This window comes from Lutra lutra, chromosome 13, assembly GCF_902655055.1.
Source record: "Lutra lutra chromosome 13, mLutLut1.2, whole genome shotgun sequence".
In the NCBI taxonomy this organism is placed as follows: domain Eukaryota; kingdom Metazoa; phylum Chordata; class Mammalia; order Carnivora; family Mustelidae; genus Lutra; species Lutra lutra.
The window spans coordinates 25,182,381-25,206,577 of record NC_062290.1 but is presented as its reverse complement, the minus strand read 5'-3'; the positions used below and the strand labels follow the sequence as shown (position 1 = coordinate 25,206,577).

General features: G+C 42.7%; 1 protein-coding gene across 2 annotated transcripts in view; it reads left to right on the top strand.

The window, feature by feature from the left end:
- The window catches only part of FRMD3 (FERM domain containing 3), a 312,093-nt gene that overhangs the window by 217,469 nt on the left and 70,427 nt on the right, over positions 1-24,197 (top strand). For both annotated transcript variants that reach the window (XM_047698971.1, XM_047698969.1), the window contains exons 7-10: positions 1,213-1,300; positions 3,366-3,454; positions 6,466-6,529; positions 7,753-7,841. In XM_047698971.1, coding sequence (XP_047554927.1) covers positions 1,213-1,300; positions 3,366-3,454; positions 6,466-6,529; positions 7,753-7,841 — 330 coding nt within the window. The remainder of the gene's footprint in view (positions 1-1,212; positions 1,301-3,365; positions 3,455-6,465; positions 6,530-7,752; positions 7,842-24,197) is intronic.

The window sequence follows — 24,197 nt, the reverse complement described above, 5'->3', positions numbered from 1 at the left end:
AGCTCAGGTCATGATCCCAGTGTTCTGGGATCAAGTCCCGTGTCAGGTTCCTTACTCGGCAGGGAGCCTGCTTCTCCCTCTGCCTGCCACCCCCAACCCCCAGCTTGTGCCCTTTCTCACAAATAAATAAAATCTTGAAAAAAAAAAAAAAGAATATAGTACAAAAAGACAGAGAATGAAACAAAGGTTATAAGGCATGGAAGACAGACCTAGGGGTTTCAAGATCCATTTACTTGGGCCTCAGACCTATTTTAGTGAAATTTCAGTCACTTGGTGTAAAGAGAAGGTCTCAAAAGCCTTTAGGGAGAAAGTAGATGGAATACTGGTTTGACTGAGAGCATGATGACTCTTGAGGGGGAGAGGAGGGAATCCATCTATGGGCAGATGATTGGGTGGAAATAGATTTAATACTACAATATAATTCTACATGTTGGAAATAAAAAAAAAATTCCTGTTGTTTTCTTTGGCAAACTCTCCTTGATTGTTACCTCTTTATCCTTGGGGAATGGTTTGGATTCTCTAAGATACATTTGGGATTTAGTCAAAAGTTGAGTCTTCGAAATGCTGTGCGATGCTACTTTGGAAGTTAGCCTCAGAATGTTTCACAGCCCTCAGCATTGCAGCTCCTTTCCCCCTCATTGCAGCCAAGACCTTGTTTACCACCCTGGAGGACAGAGCTGGGATTAGTGGCTGAGATTTCCTTTCAAAGTCCAGAAATCCTTTTCCAGTGGAATGGTTGTCCGTTCTTCCTGTGCAAATGGCTTCGTTCAGGCTTGCTGGTAGCATAACAGGATTGTCCGTATTCTACCCTGAACAAGAGGGAATGCTCTTTGCCCTGGATAGTCTTTTGAAGTGAGGAGAAAAGAGCAGATGCTGAGTTCTATTTCATATTAAGATTGAATTTGCAAGCCTTTACTTATTGGTAACTTGATAACCTTGATTAACTGTACTGGTCACTGGAGTCCTCAGAGTACACGTAGGTTTTTTATGGAACAATTAGCCAGGGAACATGAGCTCTGATTCCTTAGCAAAGAGCTCCTCATGGTGAGGAATGGTGATCAGTGTAACTGATTATTATTTATATAGGGATCTCTGGGTTTTGTTTTTGTTTTTGTTTTTTAGTGTAGGATATTCCATTTTATTGAACGAGGGGACTCTAGATTTCTATAATCTTCTGTATTAACACCTTAAACTTTTGTCGTGTGATTCTAGAGGCCAGAGCCCACCAGTTGCTGAATTTAACTTACTCCTGAAAGCTCACACTTTGGAAACCTATGGGGTGGACCCCCACCCATGCAAGGTGAGTGGCCCTCCTAGCAGGCTGACATAAAATGATTGTTTTGCACACAAGAGAGTTCATCAGTGTGTGAGATATTTTTACAGGCTGGCCCATTGCCCCTAACTGGGAGGGACAACAGTCAGTAGGTTGTAATCACAAGTTCTGGTGGTAGATTTTCTCCGTTGTGAGCCTCCCAATTGCTTGCTAATTGCTATGTAGTAGCCACTTTCCTAAGTTAATATACATGATTCTTTCATCCATCAAATGGATGGTTTGATCCCTGAGAAGTTACACGGTCCAAACAGATTTATTCTCAAGACCCTTGTCTGCAAGAAGGCAACCTTAAAAGAAGAAAAAAAAAAGACTTAAAATTATATATATAAATTTTTTATAATCATTTTTTATTTGTTTTCAGCATAACAGTATTCATTGTTTTTGTACCACGCCCAGTGCTCCATGCAATCCGTGCCCTCTCTAATACCCACCACCTGGTTCCCCCAACCTCCCACGCCCCCACCTCTTCAAACCCTTCAGATTGTTTTTCAGAGTCCATAGTCTCTCATTGTTCACCTCCCCTTCCAATTTCCCCCAACTCCCTTCTCCTAACTCCCCATGTCCTCCATGCTATTTGTTATGCTCCACAAATAAGTGAAACCATATGATAATTGACTCTCTCTGCTTGACTTATATATTTTGACATTAGGAATTTTTTGGTTTGTTTCCTTTGCTCATATTATTTGATGGTATTTCTCTAAGCATGTATCATATCAGAATCACCTGGGGTCCACAGAGCTACTGGGGGTACAACTGGGGAATATGATTTTTTAACAAGCCCCCAAGATGATGCACACATTTTCCAGAAATGTATTATGAAAATGGTTTTCTTCTTTCCATGCTTTAAACTAACTATGCATCTACCAGACACTAACTAGAATTCTAAACTAAGCATTTATCTCAGTCAGCTCTTAAAGGTAAGTTCTTGAGTCCTGCTGGACATTTCTTTACCCATGTGGGATCAGGTAATAGTATTTGATAAAGTGCTAGTTTTGTACTCTTAGTGCAAGCTGTTGATTAGACATACCTGGGGAGTTTCCTGGTCCTGCCACCCAATAACATCAGGATCTGTGGGGGAGCAGACCAGGCTCTCCAGATGATTCCAATATGCAGCCGAAGCAAAGAGATGATAGTACTTGTTCACACTGGCATTTTTCTTTTTATTGGCACAATTATTTTAGCATATTTGCCAGAATCCTCTGCCTTAATGATATAAATCATTTTATTCCATTTTAAAGATTATTTATTTGACAGAGATCACAAGTAGGCAGAGAGGCAGGCAGAGAGGAAGAGAAGAGAAAGCAGGCTCCCTGCCAAACAGAGAGCCTGATTAGGGACTCGATCCCAGGACCCTGAGATCATGACCTGAGCTGAAGGCAGAGGCTTAACCCACTGAGCCACCCAGGCACCCAGTTTATTCCACTTTAGTAAATTAGATTTTATCTATAATTTTGAGCCTATATGTTTTATTTATTACTTGGAGATAGACTTGATTTTTGTTGCTGCCATTCCTTTGCTTTCACTGACCTATGTATGCTTAGTTTTTCTGGTTGAGGCTAGAAGCAACGTAGGCATTTCTAGACATGTCTTTACATTAAAACTACCAGGAATTTTGTGTGGAATTTAATCAAGTTAAATTAGGGCTTTAGTTTCATAGCATCTTTGATTTTAGGGCTAATGATGACTGAGCACAGTTTGCCCACATTAAGGATAGATCCGAGAACATGGGTGGTCCCAGGACACACTTGGAAATAGACACACAGCTTTGGAACTAATCTGCCTTTTCCCAGGATGTTCCTGGAGAAGGTCTGTTCCTCCAAGGAAACAGCTACATATTCCCAGACCTTCCCCAGATTTTAGAAGCACTATCCTTGGAAGTCCCATCTCAGAAAGTCAGTTTATTGCCAAGATCAATGGAATTAAACTGAAATTAATCCAGGGGGAGGATGAATGGGGATACCATTTATCATATATTTTATATTTCTCAATCCAAATGTTTTTTTTTCTCTCTCTCTCTTTTTTTTTTTTTCAGGATTCAACAGGCACAACAACATTTTTAGGATTCACTGCTGCAGGCTTTGTGGTATTCCAGGGAAATAAGCGGATCCATTTGATAAAATGGTAAGGACTGCTTTGGGAAACTAGCTTACCATTTTTCTTAATCTTGCTTTTCTTTCCCAGCCTTTGATTCTTTTTTATTTGGAAATGTCCATTAGAATGCCTAGTATTCATTTCTTTGCTGTGGAACTTCATTATTAAGGGATTATTCATCTATAAATAAAAGCCAACCTAGACCTCCTCCAGACCTCAGGAGACCTGGGGTGTGTCTTGGGCTCAGGGTCTCTGTCTCCAAAGAGAAGGTGTCCAGTGTTTCCTCATCAGCAGCTACTGATCTGGCTAGAGAGGTGACCTGGAGTAGGAAAGGGCAGGGAAAAGATACAGGTTGCCTTGAATAACTCAGGACCCTCTTCTCCTGTTCCCTCCTCTCCATTCTCTTCTGTTGAGTCCTTGTTGCAGACATGTCCTGTTACCAGTATATCAGTGAAGATGCTTTTGGCTCGAAGTAACAGGGGTGACTGCTCATGTTGGCTTCCAAATAAGATTATTTTACACAGCAAAAGTTCCAGAGGTTGGGCATTTCCATGATCCTTTAACTTAACTGCCTGACAACACTGTGAAGGACCTGGGTTTCCATTTTCTTCTCTGTCATCCCAGGGTAGTGGCTTTTGTCCCCAGTCTCATGGTCTTAAGTTGATCATGCAAGCAGCTCTGTCCATCCCGTCTTCATACAGCAACACCCAGAGCCTGAAGGAGAACATCCCCTTCCATGTGTCTCCTATTAAAACAAGGAGAACTTGTTTTACAGAAGCCCTGTAGGAGACTTCCGGTATCTCTAATACCGCAAGATTGGGTCATACCCACCTACTTAAAACCAATCCCTCAGAGAAAAATGAGAACTCCATGACTGGGCTGATCAAATGAAGGCCCACCTCTTGTGGCTGGGAAGAACATAATCTGCATGAACATGTCACCTTGAGAAAGCAAAAAGTCTGAGTCATGTCAATACAGAAGTGGGAGGATGGAGCAGAGTAGGTGACCAGCAGGGCCCATGGTGTCCATCATTCAAGGAGAAGATGGTTTGAGCAAAGAGTGAGAAGGCTGAACATACATGGAATATTATAAAGTCTCAGTCTTGTTTATACCTTCAGCTTGATTCAGGTTCCGCCCTGATGGCCCCTGACAGGTTTATCAGCTCCCCAACCCCGTCATGTCTCACTGGGTGGTGGGCTCCCCACTGTGGCCTGAAGTTCTTTCTGATGGGCCATTGGGCATCCACCTTCAGTCGTGGGTTGAAAATGCTCTTGCATTTATCTGAACCTCAGTTTCCTGGTTCTCTTAGCTTCAGGATTTCCGGCACCCCTTTATCAACACTCCCACTCTTGCACTGTCCTCTTGGCACCCCCCCCCCACCGCCTTTCAAATTTTCTCTGTTGGGCTTGCATCAGCCAGCTAATGTCCTCCACTCTTACAACTACTCTTTCTTTCTGAGATTCCCCAATTTCATCATCTCTTTCTTGACCTCTCTATCATTGCCTTTTGTTCAGCTCATACTTTGTGTGCTCCCCTCTGCTCCCACTTGTTCTTTCTCTACAATGAGTTTTCTCAAAAATCTTTTTCACTTCACTTTTCTGAGTCTCCGTGTACTCAATTGTAAGATGGGAGTCCATTACATCTGGCTGCCTTACAGGGACAAAAGGAGTTGGGGGAGAAACAAATGCAACCATGTTGTGAGTGGTGGGATTTATGAACTCTGACATCTTGTGGACATCTAGCAGGGTGGGGTGACCAGTGTTCTTCCCTGTGTTTTCTGCACCTTGGAAAGAAGGGTATTAATCACCCTTCAGGCCATTCCAGAATAAGCTCTCTAGGGATTCCTGTTGACTTTGGGAAGCATGGATAATTTGGGGATTTCTCCCATCCTACCCTAGGACCATAGAAGGCTTGCAAGTTAGGCCCTCGGGTTTCTGAACTGCTTGAGCTTTGAAGTAGGGGAGAATCTGATGTGTCTCAAGTACAGATTATTTGCAAGTCTATGTCCCTTGGGTTTCTGTTTCTTTCTGGGCCCAATGAAGGCTTGAAATGGACAATCCCCAGGCCATTTATTTCTGTTTCTACATCATGATGTTCCTGGTGGGGTGCTGATGTCATCCCCACCCCTTTCCGATCTCTGTCTAGGCATGTGTATTTGGAACAGTTGTGGACATGTTACCAAAACAAATTTTATTCCCACATTAATCCTAGTTTTGTTTTTTGTTTTTCAACATCCACTGAGCTGTGTTACTCGTACAAATCCTCTCCTGAGTTCAAACAGCTTAATGTGGCCATGCTGTTCTTTTTCCCTCAGGAAAACACACAGGGACACAAATCAGTCTCCTAGAAATTAGATCAAAGGAGTAAAAATAGAATTGTGTCCTCTCTTTACACATATCTGTTCACCAAGGAGGTGACCTGTGGTCCCCATTTCAGGCACATTTTAATTGAGCAGCTCCTTAAGATAGAAACCCGAAGTCCCTCTTTTAACTACTATATGTCAAGCTGTGGTGTCAAGCTCACAATTTTGGGCATCTCAATACTTAACGAAACTCTTCTCTCATGAACAGGGAGAGCAGAAATGAAAATTTTACAGGCTAGTGTGTGTGTTTCTCGAAGATAGATGTGAAAAGGTGAGGGAGACAGATACTGTGAATCCATATCATTTCATTACCCAGACCTGAAATAACCACATTCTTCCTACCTCGCAAAGTGGGCTGGCCAATTAATAGTGTTTTGGTCGTTAATGTTCACAACACCTCCAGAGTTCCTTGGAAGAAAGATGCAGCTTGACTGTAAAAAATGGAAGAAATAATTCTGAGCTACCTCCAGATCCTATCTTGGGAAGAAAATTGCTGTATAATTCACTTGGGGACTTTTCACTGCTCATTAGGCCTTTACTGATGATAAGATAATATCTTGTTTCATTGCAGTCAGCTTGGTATTTGCGAGTCAGCCGGATTCCTGTGGGAAACCAAGGTACCTTGGTTAGTTGCCACTTTTTTTTTTTCTTCTCACCCAAGAAGATTTTCTTTTCTTAGGCCAGATGTCTGCAAATTGAAGTTTGAAGGGAAGACGTTTTATGTGATTGGCATCCAGAAGGAGGTCAGTGACTACTTTTCTAGCCTGTAGTGTGTGCGTGTGTGCGTGCGCGAGAGGGATGCAGGCGTAAAACGTACATTTAGTATTGTACCCCCAGAACACCATGACTTTAAAGTTTATGATGATAATGGGAGCTGTATGCTGAACATTTTAGAGATAAATAGTGGACTTGCCCATTTGAGAACTAAGTCAAGGAAATGGGTCCGGCAGAGAAAGACAAATACCATATGATTCCACTCATATGTGGAAAATTTAGGAAACAAAAAAGATGCACATGGGGAAGGGAAGGAAAAATAAAATAAAATGAAAACAGAGAGGCAAACCATAACAGACTCTTAACTACAGGGAACAAACTGAGGGTTGCTGGGGGATGGGACAACTGGGTGATGGGCATTAAGGAGGCACGTGACGTAAGGAGCGCTGGGTGTTATAGGCAACAGATGAAACACTAAACTCTACCTCTGAAACTAATAGTATACTCTATGTTAACTAAATTGAATTTAAATAGAAATTTAAAAAAAATGAAGTCGGTGAACAATGCTTGACCACATACTGCTATATAAAAAATATATTGGGATAGAAAATGGAACCTCCTCTTGAAACTAATATTATATTGCGTGTTTACTAACTGGAAGTTGAATTAAAAAATGAAAAAGGAAAATGGAACCTCCTCCTACCCCCTAATCTGCCAAAATATAAATTTATGAAAAAAGCGAAGAATACAAGGCTAGATATCCAACCACTACTGGTGAGAATTTTATAAATTCTCATGTATATAGAGTCTATACATCCTGGGAGTCTTAAAGAAACTAAAAACCTAAAACTAAAAGAAACTTCCATCATGGAAGCTTCGAGGTTCAAGGCTAGGTCTGGAGGTTTGCAGATTTTCTTGACTAATTTTCAGATCAAGCACCTGTTACTCAGCATCAGAAACTTAGTTTTTAAAGGAAACCAAGTCTGATAGAGAGGTGGGTGATTCCTGGGTGGTTGAAAAGGATCGTGAGGCTCTTTTTTGTTAGAAACAAGGCCCAGCTAGATTCGTGATACCTGCAAAGGGTGAGGGAGGTGAGTCGGGGTGGGGCACCGTTTCAACAGCACTTTAAAGACCCTAGTAATGCCCAAGTTACTTTTAATCTGTTCAGCAGGTGGGGGGATACAAATTGGTAAATACCTGAAAAAGATAAACCTGTTTCACATGCCCTTTCTTGTTTTATCTTTTTTATTAGAAAAAAGCCATGTTGGCCTTCCATACTTCGACACCAGCTGCCTGCAAACATCTTTGGAAGTGTGGGGTGGAGAACCAGGCCTTTTATAAGTATGTAGCTTTTATTCATTTAATCATAGGTTGTAAAAGCATCCGTGGAATCACTCATGTTTTGCAAATAGCTGCATATTCCTTTTAATTCAGTTCTTTTCATTATATTTAAGGGAATGGTCAATTCAGTGCATTGTGCAGGGCGACTCCCAACCAAGCCTGAGCTCCATGTTGGATGCCCGTAGAATGCAATGGGTGTCCTTTTTTTTTTTTTTTTTTTTTTTGGCATTGCTATTTTCTTTCTTTTTTTTTTAGATTTATTTATTTATTTGACACAGAGAGAGAGATCACAAGTAGGCGGAAACGCAGGCAGAGAGAGAGAGAGAGGAGGAAGCAGGCTCCTTGCTAGGCATAGAGGCTGATGTGGGGCTCCATCCCCAGGACCCTGGGATCATGACCTGAGGGGAAGGCAGAGGCTTTAACCCACTGAGCCACCCAGGCGCCCCTTTTATGTTTTGTTTTGGTTTTTTGTTTGTTTGTTTGTTTGTTTGTTTGTTTTAGTTTTTTAAAATTTTGCTTTTTATTTTCATTCAACATAACAGAATCTGTTTTTGGTTGGGTGTCCCCCTCAGAAGCAGACCTTGAGAAGAGTTGAGTGCAAGAAGTGGAATGTGGTTTCTGAACATACCGGTAGCAGGATGGGGAAGGGAGGTTGGGACAGCAAGCAATATAGAGTGTGTTATCCATCAGATCACTCCTCAGGGTAGCTGTGCTAAACTCTGCTGGGGAACTCTGTCAGGCTGTAGAACTTGCCCCAGAGTTCTCCCACTGACCAGCAAAGGGCCTGGGCTATTTGTCTACCAACTTCCCATTCATTTTGGTTGAAGGCCACTTCAGAGGGAAGAGTTAATACTCTCTGGCTTACTCTGAGTGTGAGTGACTGTGTGCTCACCACCAAAGAAAGCAAGCTTTGGCAGAGACTCACAGATTTTGTAGGAAGAAGGCTTCAGCATTCAGAGAGGAGAGCCAAAGGCTTGTGGATGGAATGTGGTCAGAGGCTAGGATCATGGAAAGTCAGTACTGGGCAGGACTTCAGAAAATAGCCATAAAGCTCTCAGGTTTCAAGAGAGCTTCAAATTTCGGATCTTCCCACTGAGTTCCAGGTTCTACTCTTGGAGACACACTTACTAATTAGAAGAGTGGTGGTGAGGGACACAGTCTGGAGCCCAGGCCAACCCTGCCCAGGGTGTCAGCTGGCCTCTGGAGCTCATCCAGGCAGCCACTGCTCCGTCTTCCCTCACACTGAATTCCACCGTACTCATTAGACTCTTGTCTCTGAAAAGGCTGAGTCTCTGAATCTCCTGGGCTTTGGCTGACAAGGATAGGTAAATGATGGTATGGACAATCTTTTTCAAATCCTTTTTTTTTTTTTTTTTTTTTTTAGTTATCATATAATGTATTATTTGCCCCAGGGACATAGGTCTGTGAATCATTAGTCTTAAACACAATTCATAGCACTCACCACTCACCATAGCACATACCTCCCCAATGTCCATAACCCAACCACCCTATCCGTCCCCTCCAACTCCCAGCAACCCTCAGTTTGTTTCCTGAGATTAAGAATCTCTTATGGTTTGCCCCCTTCCTGGTCCCATCTTGTTTCATTTTTTCCCTCCCTAACCCCCACCACCCCTCACCCTGTCTCTCAAATTCTTCATATCAGAGATATCATATGATAATCGTCTTTCACTGACTTATTTTGCTTAGCATGATACTCTCTAGTACCATCCACATCATTGCAAATGGCAAGATTTCTGGTTTTTTGATGGCTACATAGTATTCCATTGTATATATATACACCACATCTTCTTTATCCAATCATCTGTTGATGGACATCTAGATTCTTTCCTTAGTCTGGCTATTGTGGACATTGCTGCTATGAACATTCGGGTGCATGTGCCCCTTGGGATCACTACATTTGTATCTTTAGGCTAAATACCCGGTAGTGTGATTGCTAAGTTGTAGAGTAGCTCTATTTTCAACTTTTTGAGGAACCTCCATAACTGTTTTCCAGAGTGGCTGCACTAACTTGCATTCCCACCAACAGTGTAGGAGGGGTCCCCTTTCTCATCCACGTCAACATCTGTCATTCCCTTACTGGTTAATTTTAGCCATTCTGACTGTTGTTAGGGAGTATCTCACTGTAGTTTTGATTTGTATTTCCCTGATGGCGGGTGTTGTTGGCACTTTTTCATGTGTCTCTTGGCCATCTGGATGTCTGTCTTTGCAGAAATATCTGTTCATATCTTCTGCCCATTTCTTGATTGGATTATTTGTTCTTTGGGTGTTGAGTTGGATAAGTTCCTTATAGATTTTGGATACTAGCCCTTTATCTGATTTATCAATTGCAAATATCTTCTCCCATTCTGCTGGCTGTCTTTTGGTTTTGTTGACTATTTCCTTTGATGTGCAAAAGCTTTTGATCTTGATGAAGTCCCAGTAGTTCATTTTTGCCCTTGCTTCCTGTGGCTTTGGTGATGTTTCTAGGATGAAGTTGCTGTGGCTGAGGTTGAAGAGGTTGCTGCCTGTGTTCTCAAGGATTTTGATGGATTCCTGTCTCACACTGTCGTCTTTCATTCATTTTGAGTCTATGTTTGTGTGTGGTGTAAGGAAATGGTCCATTTTCCTTGTTTTACTTGTGGCTGTCTAACACTATTTGTTGAAGGGACTGTGTTTTTTCCATTGGATATTCTTTCCTGATTTTTCAAAGATTAGTTGACCATAGAGTTGCGGGTCCATTTCTGGGTTCTTTATTCTATTCCTTTGATCAATGTTTCTGGTTTTGTGTCAGTACCATACTGTCTTGATGATGACAGCTTTGTAATAGAGCTTGAAGTCTAGAATTGTGATGCTGCTAACTTTGGTTTTCTTTTTCAACATTCCTCTGGCTATTTGGGGTCTTTTCTGGTTCCATATAAATTTTAGGATTATTTGTTCCATTTCTTTGAAAAAAAAATTGACGGTATTTTGATAGGGATTGCATTGACTGTGTAGATTGCTTTAGGTAGAGTAGACATTTCACAATATTTGTTCTTTCAATCCATAAGTATGAGATGTTTTCCCATTTCTTCGTGTCTTCCTCCATTTCTTTCATGAGTACTCTATAGTTCTCTGAGTACAGATTCTTTGCTTCTTTGGTTAGGTTTATTCCTAGGTATCTTATGGTTTTGGGTGCAATGGTAAATGGGATTGACTCCTTAATTTCTCTTTCTTCTGTCTTGTTGTTGGTGTAAAGAAATGCAACTGATTTCTGTGCATTGATTTTATATCCTGACACTTAACTGAATTCCCATATGAGTTCTAGCAGTTTTGGAGTAGAATCTTTTGGGTTTTCCACATAAAGTATGATATTACCTGCAAAGAGTGAGAGTTTGACACCTTTTTTGCTGATTCAGATGCCTTTTATTTCTTTTTGTTGTCTGATTGCTGAGGCTAGGACTTCTAATACTATGTAGAATAGCATTGGTGATAGTGGACAGCCCTGCTGTGTTCCTGACCTTAGGGGAAAAGCTCTCTCTTAGGGGAAAAGTTTTTCCCCATGGAGAATTATATTTGCTGTGGGTTTTTCATAGATAGCTTTCATGATATTGAGGTATGTACCCTCTATCACTACACTGTGAACAGTTTTGATCAAGAAAGGATTGTCTGATGCTTTTTCAGCATCTACTAAGAGTATCATATGGTTCTTGTTCTTTCTTTTATTAATGTACTGTATCACATTGATTTGCAGATGTTGAACCAACCTTGCAGCCTAGGAATAAAGCCCACTTGGTCGTGGTGAATAATCCTTTTAATATACTGTTGGATCCTATTGGCTAGTATTTTGGTGAGAATTTTTACATCCGTGTTCATCAAGAATATTGGTCTGTAATTCTCCTTTTTGTCTGGTTTTGGGATCAAGGTGACACTGGCCTCATAAAATGAGTTTGGCAGTTTTCCTTCCATTTCCATTTTTTGGAACAGTTTCAGGAGAACAGGTAATAATTCTTTAAATGTTTGGTAGAATTCTCCTGGGAAGACATCTGGCCCTGGGCTCTTGTTTGTTGGGAGATTTTTGATGACTGCTTCAATCTCCTTACTGGTTATGAGTCTGTTCAGGTTTTCTATTTCTCCCTGATCAGTTTTGGTAGTTTATACGTCTCTAGGAATGCATCCATTTCTTCCAGATTGTCTACTTTGCTGGCTATAGTAGCTCATAATATGTTCTTATAATTGTTTGTATTTCTTTGGTGTTGGTTGTGGTCTCTCCTCTTTCATTCACAATTTTATTAATTTGGGTCCTTTCTCTTTTCTTTTTGGTAAGTCTGGCCAGGGGTTTATCAATGTTATTAATTCTTTCAAAGAATCAGCTCCTAGCTTTGTTGATTTGTTCTACTGTTCTCTTGGTTTCTATTTCATTGATTCCTGCTCTGATCTTTATTATTTCTCTTCTCCTGCTGGGTTTAGGCTTTCTTTGTTGTTCTGTCTCCAGCTTCTTTAGGTGTAGGGTTAGGTTGCATACTTGAGACCTTTCTTGTTTCTTGAGAAAGGCTTGTATTGCTATCTACTTTCCTCTCAGGACTGCCTTTGCTGTGTCCCAAAGATTTTGAACTGTTGTGTTTTCATTGTTTCCATGAATTTTTTCAATTCTTCTTTAATTTCCTCGTTGACCCTTTCATTCTTTAGTAGGATGCTCTTTAGCCTCCATGTATCTGAGTTCTTTCCAACTTTCCTCTTGTGGTTGAGTTCTAGTTTCAAAGCACTGTGGTCTGAAAATATGCAGGGAATGACCCTAATCTTTTGGTACCGGTTGAGACCTGATTTGTGACCCAGGATGTGATCTATTCTGGAGTATGTTCCATGTACAATAGAGAAGAATGCATATTCTGTTGCTTTGGGATGGAATGTTCTAAACATATCTGTGATGTCTATCTGGTCCAGTGTGTCATTTAAAGCCTTTATTTCCTTACTGATCTTTTGCTTAGATGATCTGTCCATTTCAGTGAGGGAGATATTAAAGTCCCCTACTATTATTGTAGTATTGTTGATGTATTTCTTTGATTTTGTTATTAATTGGTTTATATAATTGGCTGCTCCCATGTTAGGGGCACAGATATTTACAATTGTTAGATCTTCTTGTTGAGCAGACCCTTTATGTATGATATAGTGTCCTTCCTCTTTTCTTATTATAGTCTTTGGCTTAAAATTTAATTTATCTGATAGAAGGATTGCCACCCCAGCTTTCTTTTGATGTCCATTAGCATGGTAAATTGTTTTCCAGCCCCTCGTTTTAAATCTGGGGGTGTCTTTCAGTCTAAAATGAGTTTCTTGCAGACAGCGTACTGATGGGTCTTGGTGTTTTTTGTTTTGTTTTGTTTTGTTTTTTAATCTATTCTGATACCCTGTGTCTTTTGATTGGGGCATTTAGCCCATTTACATTCAAGGTAACTATTGAAAGATGTGAATTTAGTGCCATTGTATTGCATATAAGGTGACTGTTACTGTACATTGTCTCTGTTCCTTTCTAGTCTGTTACTTTTAGCCTCTCTTTGCTTAGAGGACCCCCTTTCAATATTTCCTGTAGGGCTGGTTTGGTGTTTGCAAATTCTTTTAGTTTTTGTTTGTCCTGGAAGCTTTTCATCACTCCTTCTATTTTCAATGACAGCCTAGCTGGATATAGTATTTTTGACAGCATATTTTTCTCATTTAATGTTCTCAATATATCATGTCAATCCTTTCTGGCCTGCCTGGTCTCTGTGGATAGTTCTGCTGCCAAACCAATATTTCTACCATTGTATGTTACAAACCTCTTGTCCTGAGCTGCTTTCAGGATTTTCTCTTTACCATTGAGACTTGAAAGTTTTACTATTAGATGACAGGGTGTGGACCTATTTTTACTGATTTTGAGGGGAGTTCTCTGTGCCTCCTGGATTTTGATTGTTGTTCCCTTCACCAAATTAGGGAAATTCTCTACTATAATTTGCTCCAATATACCTTCCGCCCTTCTCTTTCTTCTTTTGGGATCCCAATTATTCTAATATTGTTTCATCTTATGGGATCATAAATCTTCAAATTCTCCCCTCGTGGTCCAGTAGCTGTTTGTCTCTCTTTTGCTCAGCTTCTTTATTCTCCATCATTTGGTCTTCTATATCACTAATTCTCTCTTCTGCCTCATTTATCCTAGGAGTAGGAGCCTCCATTTTTTATTGCACCTCATTAATAGTTTTTTTTATTTCAGCTTGGTTAGATTTTAGTTCTTTCATTTCTCCAGAAGGGGATTTTATTTCTCCACAATGGGATTCTCTAGTATCCTCCCTGCTGTTTTTGAGCCCAGAGCTCTAGTTCTGACATCTTACTGATGTCTGTATTGATTAGGTCCCTAACCTTTGGTACTGCCTCTTCTTCTTTTTTTTTGAGGTGAGTTTTTCTGTCTTGTCATTTTATCAGATAAGAATAGATGAATGAGAGAACAAAATATTAAAAGGGTAGCAATGACCCCAGAAAAATATCCATTAATCAAATCAGAAGAGACCTGAAACCAGGGGGAGAAGAAAGGAGAAAAAAAAGAAAAAATATAACATTTATCTAACATAATATAATCTATTATATAGATCTATTATATAGATTATATTATATATAAATATAATCTATTATATATAGATTATATCTATAATCTAATCTAATATAATATCTAATATAGTAGACTGGTGAATAGAACAGAGTCACACATTTGATTTTGGGGGTATTTTGGTCTATTAGAAGAAACTGCCTCCCAAAATTTTAAAGACAGAAAAACTTATATATATACAAAAATAAGGGTAAACACAAGTAAGGGATGGAATTTGACTGTAAAGGTGAAAATAAAGATTCTAAAAAAAGGAATTGATAATATAAGAAGTTGGTTGAAAAAAGAAAAAAAAAAAGAAAAGAATGTGATCAGGCTGGAGACTAGAACAAAGCCATGTGCTAGATTTAGGGTATATTTTGATCTATTAGAAGAAACTGTATCCCAAAATTTCAAAGAAGGAAAACCTGTATGTATACAAAAAATACGGCCAAATTTGATGAAGGGTTAGAATATGAGTATAGCAATGAAAATTAAAGAAGATTTTTTTTAAAAAAAATATTGGCAAAATAGTTTTAAAATGTTAAAATAGGAAAGAGGAAAAAAAACATAGAATAAGAAAAAATAAAATTTAAAAAATTTAACTTTGAGAGGCTAAAGAATCATGGGGAAAAAGACATGAATTCTATGTGCTGTATTCCTGTAGCTCTGAAGTTCTGCAGTTCTCACTGATCATTGAATTGGTCTTGGGTGGATGTTCTTGTTGATCTTCTGGGAGAATGGCCTATTGTATTCTCAAATGTCTTTGCCAGAGGCGGAATTGTACTGCTTTTGGCAGGGGCCAGGCTCAGTGGCCTGGTTCAGAGAGCTAATCTGCTCGGGTTTGCTCTCAGGAGCTTTTGTTCTCTGTATGCTTTCCATACTACCTTGGAGCACGGGAATGAAGATGGTGGCCTCACAATCTCTGGCCCAGAGGAACAAAGAGCTCGGGGTTCCACTCTTCAATGCGCCCTCATAGAAAAACAGTCAATCCCTCCCATCTCCCTGGTCTCTGGCTGCACTCTGAGCTCACCCGGCCTGTGACCGAGCATTTCTGTCTCTGGCACATGGCCCCGTTTGAAGTCCACAAACCCAGCAGATTCCTGCAGAGCACTCCTGTGCCACTTCTTCTGGAGGAGGAAAGAGGGGGTCTCCCTGGTTCTGCCCTTTGTGGAGGTCCCTGCTGGAAGAGCAGTGGGCCAACTAAGCCTCGGATCATGGTTTAAGGTAACCCCGAGCTGAGAGCCCACTCCTTGGCTCCGTATCTGCAGCCAGCTTTCCCACTCCGATACCTGGGAGATCTGCTGCACTCAGGCACCCCCGGTCTTTCTTGACCCTGCAGGTCCTGAGACCACAGTGTCCCCGCAAAGGCTCTACCCTCTGCTTAGCTTCTGAAGTGACTTGCCTCAGTGGAGTAGACTTCTAAAAGTAGTGATTTTGTGCTCTGCTGCTCTCCTGCTTGCCAGGACCTGGCCCTTCCTCCTGCTGTCTCTCTTCCCATGTATCGCCTCGGATTCACTTCTCTGCATGTCCTACCTTCCAGAAAGTGGTCACTTTTCTGTTCCTAGAATTGCTGCTCTTCTTCTCTTTGATCTCCTGTTGAGCTTGTAAGTGTTAAGAATGGTTTGATAACTATCTAGCTGAACTCCTGGGACCCAATGATATTTAAGTCTCCTACTCCTCCTCGAATCCTTTTTAGTCACAGAACTATTTTCCTCAAACAGAAGTGTAGGCAAAGCCTAGTAGGTAAAAAGATAACAATAGAGGAGCTGTGGTTGTTAGTGAGGACCAGAGTTGGGATTAGGACTGGAGACCCTTCGCCTGTTGCTCTCTGCTTCTCAGGAGCTGGGTGACCAGTTGTCTGTGTTTGCCTGGCCTACCCCAGGCTTAGCATTGAGAGTCTTGTGCCTTGGGAGAGCTCTCTGTCCTGGGCAGATCCTATCAGAAGTACAGTTTGAAAGCCCTTGGGTGAGATGACCTCCAAAATCCTGTGAGTGAGGATATGTATCAAAAGACCTTTCTACAACCATCTTTACCTCATGACATCAGTGCATCCTGTGGGGTGTTTGGAAATTGGTATATAAGGGCACCTGATTGCTCTCAACTTATGTCCAGGCCTGTCCATGTCCATGAGAGCTGAGAGAGGGAGATGCAGAGGGTTTGATGCTCTGTCCCTAGTTGAAGCATGCATGTATTTTGCTATTGTTTTTAATTATTTGAAAAATTGAGATCATATACCATAAAAATCACTCCTTAAAGTATATATTCAATGGTTTTTAGTATAATTCACAAAGTCATGCAACCATCACCCCTATCCAATTCCAGAACATTTTTATCCCCTCCAAAAGAAACCTTGCATCCATTAACAGTTACTCCCCATTACCCCCTCTGTCCCCAGACCTTGGCAGCCATGGTTTACTTTCTGTGTTTATGGGTTCACCCATTCTGGACATTTTATGTAAACAGAATTATGAACCATGTGGCCTTTTGTGCCTGGCTTCTTTCACTTTAAGGTCATGTTTTCAAGGTTTATCATGTGGTAGCTGGCATCAGTACTGCATTTCTTTCCATGACTGAATAACAGTCCATTGTTTGGATAGAGCACATTTTGTTTATCCATTCATCAGTCGATGGACATTTGGACTGTACCCTCTTTTTAGCTATTATAAATAATGCTGCTATGAATATTCATATAAAAGTTTTGTGTGGACAGTTCTGTTAGGTTTCTACCTAGGAGTGGAGGTTTTGGGTCGTTGGGTAACCCTATACTTATTTTTTTGAGAAACTGACAAACTATTTTTGCAGCCTAAGCTTTTGGAAGTCTTCTGTTCCTCCTTTAATGAAATCATCTGGTTCTTGTCAAGGGATCATGTAGAGACATTAAGTTAGTCGTTTGGAATGAATGTTTTCTCACAAATGAGGGAGCCGGTAGATGGAATTTTGAAACAAAGCAAAACAAGATGGATTGTGACCTATCTTATTGTAGATTTTTATGTACATATCTATACAAATCAGATCTCTCTGAAGCTAGGAACTAAGTTCTGTTCATCTTTTTACTTGCCAAAGACCCCAGTTATTTAAAAAGTATTTCCTGGATCAATTGATAAGGCATGGTTCCTATCTTCAGGAGATTTGTATTTCGTCCGAGATACCAAAAGGGAAATACAAATAAAATGCTGGAGGGCACTCCAGAGGAGGGATGAGTCTTGCTGCCTGGGGAGCCAGGAGGTGGAAGTCCCTTTCCGATGGAGGAAGGACATTCTGAGTAAGAGACCAAGGCAGGAAAGTGGAAGACATTGGGGAAGATGAGTGGCCATGCGAGGCTGGAGTGGAGGGTGCATGAAGTAGACAGGGAAGAGACGAGGGACAAGGAGCTCTTTGGAGCCAAACAAAGGGCTCAGCCATCATGAAAGAGGCAGCAGAGGAGTGAAGGGTATGGGTGATGGCTGATGACCACAGACAGTGGGAGGGGCAGGAGTAGGAGAGGAGAACACCCAGCGGATAGACCTTTTGGAGGCTTCTCAGTCAGCCCTTCTTGGGAGGAGTTTAGCACAGCTTTGAAGATCTTTAGGAGAACTTACAGGATCTCCATCAAAGAATAACTTAGGACATTAATTCATTCTGTTGGAGACACATTGTTTTATCATGTGTGACAGTCCGTTGATTGTTAGAGTCAAATAAAGACAAAAACAGAATTGAAAGGAGAGGGAACAAGGAGAAAAACCTGTCAACTGGGGAACTCATTTTGCACATTTTAGGGTACACGGCTGGTATAGAGCTCAGTATGATAATCTTGGCATTAGGTGGGCTGACCAGGCATATCAGAGGAATCCCTCCCAGTCTTCTGCGGATGCTTCCCAAGACCTGGAGGGTTTAGTGGTCACAAGTGGCACTGTACAGATCTTCCTTGACTTCCTTGACTTATGATGGAGTGACACCCTGATAAACCCATTCTAAGTTAAACATACCATAAATCGAACCATCATCATAAATCCCCATCATCAGTGGGGACACTGTGCAGAGGTGACTGGGTCCTAGCACCTCTGGTTTGGCTAGGCCAGGCTACCCCATCTCTTTCATGAAGACCTTCAATCCCTAATATATATACTGATTTGAGTTTTCTTGGGTCCTTTTGTTCCTTCATTTTTCCATAACCATCCCTGTTCCTTACGGAGAAGGAAAGGTACCGCCTGTTTGGACTGGGCTGTGTGGCCTCGGACAGGTCTGGCCTCAGCCCTCTCACGTATAGAACAGGGGGGACAGGGAGTCTGATGTGATTCGTTTGCCTCACTGTGGCCAGTGTTCACAAGCATGGACCTTGGAGGTGAAAGGCTTGGCTTTGAGTCTTGACTCTGTCACTTCCTAGCAGTGTGGCCTGGAACAAAGCACTTGAACTGAGCCCCAACCTTGTTTTTCATCTGTAAAGTATGACTGGTAATAACTGCTGTGGAGTGCTTAGATGTGTAGCAGTGACCATGACCCCTCCCCCTCCACTAATGATGAAAGGGTTTTGAGTGCCCGTTGGTTGCCGGGCCCTGTCCTTTTGACTCTGAAGGGTTCTGTTTCTGTTAAACTCAGGGCTGGGTGCCTGCTTCCAGCTCCATGTCATTGGTGCTGCATTGTAATGGTTTTGGCTGGCAGAGCAAGGTTCTGATTTTGTTTCCTGGTTTGGGGATGGTTTGTTCCTTTTTCTACTTCACCTGCGATGGGAACAGGGAGGCCCAGTGGCCAATGCCTAGGAATTCCCTAGTGTGCTTTTAAGACATGAATGTGTGGTTTGTTGTCCGTTGGCCTAGGGCCATGATCGGGTTTGAAAGCCTTGGCTCTGAGATCTGCTGCCTGGGAATGGAGCCCAGTGCAGAAACTCTAATGTTCCCTCCTGCTCCAAACTCCAGGAGATCCCCGACACAGTCACCATTTCAGAGTTTCCTTTATGCTGTGCAATTTCTAGGTGCTGCCACCCTCAGAATGTGGGTTCCCTGGAAGCACAGGGATTCACTGAAGGGTTCAGTGGCTCAGGAAGTTTCCATTCAATGAGTCTGTCACACCTGCTTTATGCCATACTCTGTGCTGGGCCCTGGGGATACTGCAGAGGCTCAAATGACACTTTTTGTCCCTGACTTTGTATGGAATTGTTTGCAGGGCACAAAGGCAGTCCCTAAGAAATTTCTTCCCCAGAGTTTGGTATGTGTTTTGTCAGAGAAACACCCTTATGTCTGGTAGGTAAGGACCCTGAGAACTCCCTACCTGAGAGCCTCGCACACCTGTGTGAGCCCGTGAATGACCCAGAGATCCTGTGAGAATGTGGAGTGTGATTCAGTAGATCAGGGTGGGGCATTGGAGTCCATATTTCCTTTTTTTTTTTTTTTTAAGATTTATTTATTTGAGAGAGAGAGAGCATGCAAGCATGGGGAGGAGCAGAGGGCAAGGGAGAAAATCTCAAGCAGACTCTCTGCTGAGTGCAATGCAGGTCTTGATGCCACCACCCCAGGATCGTGACCTGAGCTGAAATCAAGAGCCTAATGCTTAGCCGACTGAGCCACCCAGGTCCCCCTGGAGTCCATATTTCTAATAAGCTCCCCGGTGAGGCTGTGTTGCAGGCCTGTGGTCCACACTCTGAGTATCAAGGTTCCAAACCAGTGGTTCTCAGCGCTAACTGCACACTAGAACCACCCGGGAGCTTTTCCAAAGAATACCAAGCTGTGGACATTATGCTAAGTGGAAAAAAGCCAAACATAAAAGGCCACATACTGTGTGATTCTATTTGTATGCAATGTCCAGAATAGAGAAATCTAGAGAGACAGATTTGGGCTTGCCTAGGATTGAGAGTAGAGGAGATGGGGGGGTTAATGGGAGGTTGGTTCTTCCTGGTTGATGAAAACATTTTCTCATTTAAAAAAAAAAAATTGGTGAGTTATATTCAAGACCACTGCAATCTAGAAGGGCAAACTTTATGGTATGTGGATTATATCTCAATAACTGTCATAAAAAAAATCAGAATCTGGGAGGAGGGAGCTAGATATTGGTAGAAATCAATCTTTCCCAGGTGGTGCTCATGTGTAGGCTAGGGTTATTTGCTCTAATCCAGTGATTCTCAAAGTAGGGTCCTTTGATGCATCAGCATCTCCTGGGAACTTGCTGGAAATGCAGATTCTTGGGCTCCATGCCAGATTTAACTGAAGCAGAAACTTGTGTTTTAAGACACATGCCAGGTGAATCTGATGCCCTTTGAAGTCTGAGAACCTTCATGGCTAAACACAGTACTTTAAAAATGCAGACAGACCTGGATTTGCAGCACAGTTCCCCCAGTTCTGTCGTGTTACCACAATTACATGATGTAACCCCTCTGTGCTTCAGTTTCCTCACATAAAAGGTGGATTGCTTCCTCCTAGGAGAGAGCTGTGAGGGTCAAATGAATTAATCTGAATTACTATGTATGAGATGCTTTGGAAGCATTTGGAATCCCATTCTGGGATTTTGATGGGGAGTTAGAGGTGGCAGTGGGACGAGGGCAGGCGGGGAAGAGGCCAGGCGGAGGACTGCTGTTAGCTAGGTTGTGCATTCGTTACCTGCAGGGGGCAGACGTTTGCTCTTTGCTCGTTGTTGATGTCAGAGCCTGGGGAATTGGGCACTGCCATCCATCAGCTGGTTAGAGCAGAAAGGGTCTCTCATGGGCTGTCAGAGGGTTTGAAATCGTGCCCCAGAATCTCCGTGGCTCAAGAGTGAGAAGTCAATGGAGAGGTTTTGAGAGTGATTTTAGGGAGGGAGGGAAATATACATAATGAGCTAATGCTTTCAGATAACTTGATCTCATTGAACCCTCCTCAGAACACTATGAATTAAGAATTTTAGTCCCCTCCCCCCCTTAAAGAAGTCATGGAAAAATTAAGACTAGGGAAAGCTGCATGACTTGATCAAGGTCTCCTACCAAGAGCAGGGAGGGGCCTCAGGCCTCCGCTCTTCCAGGTAAAACACCACTTCCTGGGTCATTCAAGGAGAATTTGGGGATTTAGGGGTTTCCAGTGGGCTGCCTTGGAATGATGTTGGGGTGTTTGATTAAAAACACCAATGCCTGCTGGAGGAGAATCTCTAGTGACGGAGCCTGGGCACTGGCATCCGCTTCCGGATGCTGCTGGCATGCGGCCAGCTTTGGGAACAACTAGAGGTGTGTCCTATCCCCCCACCACTTTCCTTTCCTCTCACATCTCCCTCCACCCTCGTGCACTTCCCCGGGGTTGTTCAAGCTCTCCAGATAAACGCCCCTTGAAAAGTGCACTGAAGCTCACAGCCCAGACACCATGGGCCGTGTGCCTGCATATTCGGAAGGGCAGGGAGCTGGTGGTCACACTCTCAGGAGAGCGTCTCTGAGCAAATGACATGACACAAATGTTCCTCAATGACAATTCAGCCTCCAGAAAGAAGCCAGTGCTCTTGGCACCCTCATGCCCCGAGCAGGCAGGCTCTTCACTGTCTCTGCGAGATGGATCTTCTGAGGGTTTGGGCAGAGGCAGCGCACCCTGGGGCCTCTGACCAAGAGAGTGGAGCCAGCCCAGGGAGGCAGAACCAGTGAAAAGCCCAGCCGCCTGCCTCCTCTCACCACAAGAGGCTCCCTAGAACAGCTGGGCTTGCCACAGCTCTTTGGGCTTCTGGTATCTTCTATCACCTGGGCACCGAGTTGCATTTGAAAACTCCAATTAAGGCTCTTTTTCTTTTTTCATTAATTACTGCTTTTACTGAGGTGTAGTTGGCGCAATGTTACATTACTTTAATGGGTTAAAAGCTGCAATTAAGGCTCTTTATCTACTTTGCAGACTGCTTTGCCCCAAAGATCTTTAGAACCTAGAACAGTAATAATAAACATCTTAAAGACTGAAGCTTTTTTTTTTTTTTTAAAGGTTTTATTTATTTGACAGAGAGAGCTCGCACATGACACACAAGCCTTGGGAGAGGCAGGGAGAGGGAGAAGCAGGCTCCCCGCTGAGCAGGGAGCCCAGCACAGCCTCGATCCCAGGACCCTGGGATTATGACCTGAGCCGAAGGCAGACTGAGCCACCCAGCTGCCCCTAACGACAGAAACTTCTTTAAAGGTTTCTCTGCCTCCTACCTCTGAGGCTTGGGAGCAAAAATCCTGCCAAGAAGATGGGGAGGAGCTGAAGATCACCCTTTTCTCAGGCTCCTGTAGATAACATGTCAGGTTCACAGCTCCCTAGGGGGGTGTGTGTGTGCATGACGGTGGGGAGGTGGTCAGGTGTGCCTGGAGCGGGCATGTCCTTGCTGGAGGAGGACGTGCCTGGAGCGGGCATGTCCTTGCTGGAGGAGGAGGGCACTGTGGGCTTGCTGGGGATTTTTATCCTCTTGACTACATGTGATCTGCTAGCCCAGCTCTGGCTAGCAGCTGGCACAGCCTGTTCCAGGTGTCAGGGGCCTCCTGGGTCTGGATCTCATATGCTCCCACCCCACTAAACCCCATCCTCGAGGGCTCCCATGCCCTCATCTCCAGGCCCTGGCTTGAGATGGAATCCTGCCTCTCCCAGGTCTGTACCCCGTCCACTCTGGTCTCATCTCCCTGCTCCTCACTTGTCCCCAGTGCCCTTCTCTGTTGGCTCAGGCCGTTTGCGAAAGTGGAAAGGGAGAAGGGGCATCTTTTTTTTTTTTTTTTTTAATTTATTTTCAGCGTAACAGTATTCATTGTTTTTGCACCACACCCAGTGCTCCATGCAATCCGTGCCCTCTCTAGTACCCACCACCTGGTTCCCCCAACCTCCCACCCCCTGCCCCTTCAAACCCCTCAGATTGTTTTTCAGAGTCCATAGTCTCTCATGGTTCACCTCCCCTTCCAATTTCCCTCAACTCCCTTCTCCTCTCCATCTCCCCTTGTCCTCCATGCTATTTGTTATGCTCCTCAAATAAGTGAAACCATATGATAATTGACTCTCTCTGCTTGATTCATTTCACTCAGCATAATCTCTTCCAGTCCCATCCATGTTGCTACAAAAGTTGGGTATTCATCCTTTCTGATGAAGGCATAATACTCCATAGTGTATATGGACCACATCTTCCTTATCCATTCGTCCGTTGAAGGGCATCTTGGTTCTTTCCACAGTTTGGTGACCGTGGCCATTGCTGCTCTAAACATTGGGGTACAGATGGCCCCTCTTTTCACTACATCTGTATCTTTGGGGTAAATACCCAGTAGTGCAATTGCAGGGTCATAGGGAAGCTCTATTTTTAATTTCTTGAGGAATCTCCACACTGTACTCAAGGAACTACAAAACACTCATGAAAGAAATTGAAGAAGACACAAACAGATGGAAGACCATTCCATGCTCTTGGATTGGAAGAATAAACATTGTTAAAATGTCTATACTGCCTAGAGCAATCTATACTTTTAATGCCATTCCGATCAAAATTACACCGGTGTTTTTCAAAGAACTGGAGCAAATAATCCAAAAATTTGTATGGAACCAGAAGAGACCCCGAATCGCTAAGGAAATGTTGAAAAACAAAAATAAAACTGGGGGCATCACGTTACCTGATTTCAAGCTTTACTGCAAAGCTGTGATCACCAAGACAGCATGGTACTCGCATAAAAACAGACACATAGAATAGTGGAACAGAGTAGAGAGCCCAGATATGGACCCTCAACTCTATGGGCAAATAATCTTCGACAAAACAGGAAAAAATATACAGTGGAAAAAAGACAGTCTCTTCAATAAATGGTGCTGGGAAACTGGACAGCCGCATGGAGAAGGGGCATCTTTGCAAAAGGGTGT